This window comes from Dendrobates tinctorius, unplaced genomic scaffold (genome assembly GCF_039654945.1).
Source record: "Dendrobates tinctorius isolate UK_male_01 unplaced genomic scaffold, ASM3965494v1 ptg000160l, whole genome shotgun sequence".
NCBI classification, from domain to species: Eukaryota; Metazoa; Chordata; class Amphibia; order Anura; family Dendrobatidae; genus Dendrobates; species Dendrobates tinctorius.
In genome coordinates, this window is record NW_027361827.1 from 21,976,793 (window position 1) to 21,984,859 (window position 8,067).

The 8,067-nt window shown below is 40.2% G+C and overlaps 1 protein-coding gene across 5 annotated transcripts in view; it reads left to right on the forward strand.

Moving 5' to 3' along the window:
- Positions 1 to 6,695, forward strand: part of LOC141052466 (protein shortage in chiasmata 1 ortholog-like) — a 356,749-nt gene extending 350,054 nt beyond the window's left edge. For all 5 annotated transcript variants that reach the window (XM_073549702.1, XM_073549705.1, XM_073549703.1 and 2 more), the window contains 2 exons: positions 4,224 to 4,899; positions 6,528 to 6,695. In XM_073549702.1, coding sequence (XP_073405803.1) covers positions 4,224 to 4,899; positions 6,528 to 6,625 — 774 coding nt within the window. In that variant the 3' untranslated portion in view covers positions 6,626 to 6,695. The remainder of the gene's footprint in view (positions 1 to 4,223; positions 4,900 to 6,527) is intronic.
- Positions 6,696 to 8,067: the final 1,372 nt, after the last annotated feature.

The following is an 8,067-nucleotide window of genomic DNA, read 5'->3' on the forward strand; positions in this document are numbered from 1 at the left end:
ATCAGGCGGTGTCCATCTTTTTAGGATTGCGTAAAAGTGCCTTCGGCCACAGTTTTGTGCACTTCTGAAAAGGACACAACGGAACAGAGGCCAGACGGAGTCCACAGTAACACTGCTGCCTCATTATAGTGAATGGATCCCTCAGGGGGTTTCATCTGAATCATGTGACTCAGTGATTTAGATGGAAACCCCAAAGTAAGTGCTCAGTGTAGAGCGCTGGATAAATGTGATCCCAAATATTATGTAAAATGTTCCCAATAAAAGCTTCACCTCAATCCACAAAAAAAACAATAGGGGGCTTTTACTGTTAGCACAAAGGATTTGGAAAAGCGAAATGGCTTCATAACCCTCCAAAAGAAATTCAGTAAATTCTGCGCTCCCAAATCCAAATGCCCCCTCCCTTCTGAGCCCCACAGTGTACCTAAACCACGTATAGGGTCCACGTGTATGGCATTTCTGAAGTGATGAGAGCCCGACTAACTTACGGGTGCATGTCACCAGAACCACGGGCTGGGCATAACGTACTGGTGACTACAACGTACTGGTCACTACAACGGCAGTTTGCAGTCTTCGGCAACATTCATTGCTGCTTGATTCTGAAAAATACCCCTGGAGTCAAAATCGGCACTACACCGGTAGATAAATTCCCAAAAGGGTATAATTTCCAAAATGGGGTCACTTGAGGGGGATTCTGCTCTTATAGCAATTAGGAGCTCTGTTTTTGAAGTCCACAAACTCTTCGAGGAAAATCTGCGCTCCAGGAGGCAAATAGTGCTCCGTTCATCCCGAGTCTCTCCGTAAGTAGTACTGTACAGCCACATATGGGGTATTGCCACATTCAGTAAACATTGTGGAACAAATTTTTGTGCCATTTTTACCCACTTCTTGTGTGAAAATGTGGGGCTAAAACAAAATTTTGGTGTGAAAAATGTAGTTGCTTTTTTTTCACTGCCCAATGATATAAAATTCTGGGACACAGCTGTGGTGTCAATACGATCACTGCACCCCTACATAAATTCATTGAGAGGTGTAGTTTGTAAAATGAGGTCACTTATGGGGGGTTCTGATCTTCTGGCACCTCATGGGCTCTCCCAGTCGGTCATGGCACCTGCAAACCATAACAGTAAAATCTGGCTCTCCTTGCCTTCTGAGCTTTGCACTGTGCCTGAAAAATATTTACCGATTACATGTAGGGTATTGGTGCACTCAGGAAAAAATGGACTTCACTTTTTTGTAAAAAAAAATTCCTATTAGCCCTTAGAAAAATTAAAAAGTTGGGGCTAAGACATCATTTTAGTGATAAAAATGTAATTTATTCTTTCTTCACTGCTCAATGGTATAAAATTCTGTGACGCACATGTGGTATCAATATGATCACTGCACCCCTAGATTAATTCATTGGGGAGTGTAGTTTGTAAAAGGGGTTCACATATAGCAGGTTTCTGTTGTTCTAGCACTTCAGGGGCTCTGCCAATGTGATATGGCACCCTCAATCCATTCCAGCAAAATCTGAACTCCAATATGGCGCCTCTTCCCTTCTGAGCTTTGCACTATGCCTCAAAAGTAGTATTTCCCCACATATGGGGTATCGGCGTACTCAGGACAAATTTCACTACAAATTGTATGGTGCAATTCTCCTGTTACCCTTATGAAAATGCAAAATTTGGGGCTAAAATAACATTTTTGAGGGAAAAATGTGATTTTATTATTTTCACGGCTCAAAATTATAAACTTCTGTGAAGCACCTGGGGGTTCAAGGTGCTCACCACACATCTAAATACAATCCTTGAGGGGTCTAGTTTCCAAAATGGGGTCACTTGTGGGGAGTTTCTACTGTTTAGGCATATCAGGGGATCTCCAAATAGGACATGACGTCCGCTAATGATTCCAGGAAATTTTACATTCAAAAAGTCAAATGACGCTTCTTCCCTTCCGAGCTTGCCGTGCACCCAAACAGTAGTTTTTTCCCTCATATGGGGTTTCGGCGTACTCAGGAGAAATTGCACTACAAACTTTATGGTGCAATTTCTCCTGTTACCCTTATGAAAATGCAAAATTTGGGGCTAAAATAACATTTTTTGTGGGGAAAATGTGATTTTATTATTTTCACGGCTCAACGTTATAAACTTATGTGAAGCCCCTGGGGGGTTCAAGGTGCTCACCACACATCTAAATACATTCCTTGAGGGGTCTCGTTTCTAAAATGGGGTCACTTGTGAGGGGGTTCCCACTGTTTAGGCACATCAGGGGCTCTACAAACAGGACATGACGTCCGCTAATGATTTTAGGAAATTTTACATTCAAAAGGTCAAATGACGCTTCTTCCCTTCCGAGCTTGCCGTGCACCCAAACAGTAGTTTTCTCCCTCATATTGGATAACGGCGTACTCTGGAGAAATTGCACAAAAAATTGTTTGTTGCAGCTTCTCCTGTTACCCTTATGAAAGTGCAACATTTGGGGTGAAAAACATATCTGTGTGGAAAAGGTTATTTTTTTTTCTTTTCATGGCTCAACGTTATAATCTTTTGTGAAGCACCTGAGGGTTCAGTGTTCTCACTACACATCTAGATCAGTTCCCAGAAAGGTCTAGTTTCCAAAATGGTGTCACTTGTGGGGGATTTTTTCTGTTTAGGTACATCAGAGGCTCTCCAAAAGCAACATGGCGTCTGCCAATTGTTATAACAAATTTTGCATTTAAAAAGTCAAATGGCGCTCCTTCCCTTTCCGAGCTCTGTCGTGCACCAAAACAGTGGTTTTCTCTCTCATATGGGGTATCAGCATGCTCAGGAGAAATTACACAACGCATTTTGTCATCCATTTTTTCTTGCTACCCTTGTCAAGAAAAAAAAACTGGAACTGAAGTAAATTTTTTGTGAAAACAAGTTAAATGTTCATTTTTTTTTTCCACATTCCAAAAATTCCTGTGAAACACCTGAATGTTTAATAAAGTTCTTGAATGTGGTTTTGAGCACTTTGGTGGGTGAAGTTTTTAGAATTGTTGTCATTTTTGGGTATTTTCTATCATATAGACCCCTCAAAGTCACTTTAAATGTGATGTGGTCCCTAAAAACTGGTTTTGTAAATTTTGTTGGAAAAATGAAAAATCGCTGGTCAAATTTTAACCTTTATAACTTCCTAACAAAAAAATTTGGTTTACAAAATTGTGCTGATGTAAAGTAGACATGTGGGAAATGTTATTTATTAACTATTTTGTGTGACATATCTCTGTGATTTAAGGGCATGAAAATTCAAAATTTGAAAATTGCAAAATTTTCAATTTTTTCTCCAAATTTTTATTTTTTTCACAAATAAATGCAAGTCAAATTGAAGAAATGTTACCACTATCATGAAGTACAATATGTCTCGGTAAGGCTACTTTCAGACTTCAGTTTTTCTGCATCAGGCGAGATGCGGCAAAAAATGTAAAAGCCGGATCCGGCGCCGGTTGCCACCGGATCCGGCTTTTTTGCCATAGACTAGAATTATCGCCGCATTGCGCCTGATGGCCATGCGGCGTGTCCGGCTTTTGCCGGATACGGCAAAAAATGCCTGTCCGGTGTCTGCAAAAAACGTTCCCTGCAACATTTTTTGACAGCACTGGACCGCTTTTTTCCACTGCGCGTGCCAGAAGACTCTCTCACCCTCTCCCTCTCCTGCACCGTCTCCGGCCTCAACAGATGATCCGGCGGGCTGCGGATTCTACCGGATCAGGTTTGACAACTTTTCGCCGCAGCCCGCCGGATTTAAAAAACTGAAGTCTGAAAGTAGCCTAAACCAGTCTCAGAATCACCATGATCCGTTGATTGCTCCAGAGTTATTACCTCATAAATTGACAGTGGTCAGAATTGTAAAAATTGGCCCAGTCATTAACATGCAAACCACCTTCGGGGGTAAAGGGGTTAATACAGATTATGATGTAACAAAATGCATAGCTACAAATAAAAAAAAATACTCCTATAGCCTGATTTAAACAATAGGTCATTTTCATATGCTACCTTCCCTTTAAGCCTCATTTCTAAAAATAGTGAAACTTTACATCTTCCTGTTGCGACTACTCCAATATTGGCCTGAGATAGGGAGTCAGGTATTGTCTGGTGGCCTTCACAAACCTTAATATGACCTGGCTTACCTACTAAGAGAGTTTGCAAGTGAATGTCAAGCTATATTTATCAGAAATCCATACATGTGCTTTGTATTCATCATGCTTATTAATTTTTTTTCAGCACTTTAGTGATATCACTGCCAATCATCAGCTGAGCTTATCTGTTACCTCAACAAGACCTTCTCAAAAACCAACCAGAAGTGAAAAAACAAGCAGAAATCAAAGCAAAGATAAAATATCTCAACCAGTCCCATCTTCAGAATTTGACACGTTTAACACATTTGCCATGTCTGATTCATCAGTGATGTTTGGCCAGAGTTGCCACATGGAGACAGATTATTCTAAGCCTCTTAAACAGTGGACAAGGTCAGATAAAGGATTGGAAAAATATCAATCTACATACCTACAAGATAATAGAGATGAGGGACCTTTCTCCTCTGGACAACACAATTTATCGCGCAGAGTTTCCCATCATCCCAACCCTGTTTTCAAAAGTAAAGCACAAGTGCCAAGCTTTTCCATTAACCGTCAAACCTTCTTTGCTGATTTACTAAGCGAACAGAATTCAACAAATCCATTAGACTGTGTAGATGATATTACAAATGCTAGGTGTATTAGCCAGCCACAAGCTGTAGAGATGCAGAGGGGCCTATTAACACAATCACAGAAGACATTTCTCAACCATCCTTTCACAGCCAGCAGCAATGAAGAAACAGGTTCTTATTTCTCCCAAAAAATTGTTGTTGCAAAGAGATTAAAAGTGAATAGTATCACGACAAAAGAAGGAATGTCAGCAGGTACAGTGTGTTTCTCGACATAAGAAGGTATAAAGGAAGTATGAACATATAAGGAAAAGGCATACACATACTTAAACTGGGATGACATGCTTATCGAGCGATACTTTTTCTTAGCTTTCCAGTGACAATCCTCTTTAATCATACTGTTTTGAGTTTAAGCTATAAGAATAGGAGGTAGAGTGGACAATAGCCATGGTTCCAAGGTGCAGGGAGCAGCCAGGGCATTGGAGCCTATATTACTAGCTGATCATAAAGCTAAATGCTAACTCCATAGTAAGCAAAACCTTTAGTCTGCTGTATTGTGGAAAAAGCCCATGTTACCATGCATAACATTGGTGTGAGCAAAGAAAAATTATGTTTTTGATAAATATTCTTGTTCTTTCATATTTTTGGAGAAAAAGTTTGCAACTGTTTTTAATTTTTTTATGCTTGATATCTATTTTTATTATATTAGATGCTCCCCAAAAGGTCAAAAATGGTGTGATAAACCACTCCTCTCTCCTGTTTCTGCTAGCGGGAAACCAACCTTCTCCTGCTAGTTTGCAGTAAAAGGAGCCTTAATACAGCAAGGTAAAAAGACTTTGCTGTACAGGTTGGACCTGCATAGACCTCTGACAAAAAATTGTGGGTGGTCTAACACATAACAGTATAAACGTCCTGCTTTGTGGCAACAAGTTGGTTAGGCCCTTTCCAGTTTCCGCATGACAACTCCACTTCACAAGTAAATTCCAAAGACAATTGTTTAATGAATAAGGTCTTAGGCATCCATTTTTTGCATAAGAATGCTATCCTTGATTTTCACGGATAGTACTCGTACCTTTGATATTCTATGGGGCCATTCACATGTCCAGTTTTTTTTTCCTCAGTCTGAGTGGTGCGTGGAAAATATCGGAGACGTGACCGATTTTGATCTAAGCGTCAGATCAAAATCAGCAATGCAAGTCAATGGGTTTGTGAAAAAATCGGACTGCACTGTGGAAGCTGATCCACATCCTATATCAGGGGTAAGAGGCTAGCTCCAATTTGGAAGCTCATATACTTACCTCCATGTAGAATACCTATTTATACGTGAAAAAAAAAACACATTTCACACCTTCTCCTGTCTAACAGTCAATTAAAATTGGTCCGCACTCAGTGCTCTCCAATTTATGTTATGAACCCATAGGCTTGCATTGTTGATTTTGATCTGACACCAGAATCAATATCAAATGTGCCTCCATGATTTTCTGTGGACCGCTCAATTCACAAAAATCACGGACCTGTGAGCAGCCCCATGTATTACCATGAAATTTTCATGGAAATCCTCTGCGCTACTGAATAGTTGAAAAGATGTCAGTCCGAGGTTTTTATTGTACGCGTTTCAAAGTTACAAGAACTTCGTCACGAAAGAAGGACCATATTTACAAATGTGGAAAGTATAGGAGAAGTTTTGTCATTGATTTCTTTAACCATACTGGAAAAACATTGACGACATGGATGGTAAACATGGACACACTGATGGAAAACACTGACACCGGTACCATTTTTTCACATGTTTAAACATGGACGCGTGAGGGGCCTAAGTGGAAGTTCATTAGTAAACTAAATTCATTTTTTTATACCGTATTTCTTCTTTCCTTTTAAAACAGAAACAATTACTCAGCTGTCCCAAATGAAGAGGAGAAAGTTGACATACGAGAGAGTTCCAGGAAGATGCGATGGTCAAACTCGCCTCAAGTTTTTTTAATATTTACAATTTCTCTATAAGTGAATGAAAAAACTATTTCTGTGTAAGTAAATAAAATACGTCCACCAAACTGTCTATCATGATATATTATGGAAAATGTCAGGTTTTGGGTGAAAAGTATCATTATTTTCAATGTTTTCTCCTGTGAAAATGTATTTGTCATCCCTGAAAGTGGCATAGCTATAAAGATCAAATATGCCACTGGTTCCTCTAACAACACTATCACTGTAAATCTTTTGATGGATCACAGAGACTCACAGAGCAATGCAGTGTTATAGGTGTGTTGCTGCCCAGCCATAAAAAGAGATTGCAATGATTGGAAGGTTGGAATTATCATTCCAGTACTTGGTTGGGCCTACAGACCAGCTGAGGAAACAGTCTGTACTGTGTGGATGAGGGAGAAAGGGCAAGACCACCAGATATTAACTGTCTGAACCTCTTTCTCGAGTTTGGGTCATATCAGTGGCCCACCATGCCAATTGATAAGAACAGGAAGAAATGAATTATTATACACTGCTCAAACAAATTAGGGAACACTTACATGGGATCTCAGTGAACAAAATATTTACCGTAAGCTGAAAATCTTTACCGATATAAATCGTGTAACTAGTTGAGAACAGATTTAAAACAGTCAATGAAAACCAAACTGGTCAATCAATTTGAGGGCTGGATTCCAATTCCCCTAAACCCACCACAAAAATCAAAGTAGGAAACTTAAATTACATGCAGATCCAATTTGTATGAATTTTATCATGGGACATCACGTGAGTTCCGGGACATTCTGCGTCTCTACAAGGAAGTGTCAGATGCACTGATGCATTATATGCCAGAGGTTCTCAAATGGATTAAGGTGTGGTGAATTTGAGAACCAGACAATGGCATTAATGTCTTTATCATCCATTAACGGCCTACACACTGGCCAAATGTGGCAAGGCATAGTCCTACCCCAGGAGAAACTCAGGGGACACTGCAATAACTCTTAAGATTTCATCCTAACAACAGTCAGGGTACCATTGGTAATAATGTGGAGATTTGTGCAACCCTAGAAGGATGTGCCGCCCAAGCCCATCACTGACCCAGCACCCTGCCAGGCATGCTGTATAATGTTGCAGGCAGCAAACATTCACCATTATGTCTCGAGACTTTTTTCTTTTATGCTCATTGTGAGCCTGCCCTTATCGGTCAAGAGAATGGAGTGCCAATGGCACACCTCAGTTCTTTTGCCAACTGCCAATCGAGCTGCATACAGGTCCAATTACAAGATATTGTGCCCTCATGGTATCTGCCATTTGGTCAGGAACGTGTACATCTGCTTTATATATTATAGGGGTTGTGACAGGGTCACTGGCAATGTAAGTGAGGGGAGATATGTGTCACTAAGATTGCTATCTTCCGTGATATGAAAACCCAGAAGTTTTTCTCCAGCCTGTTATGTGCTGAAA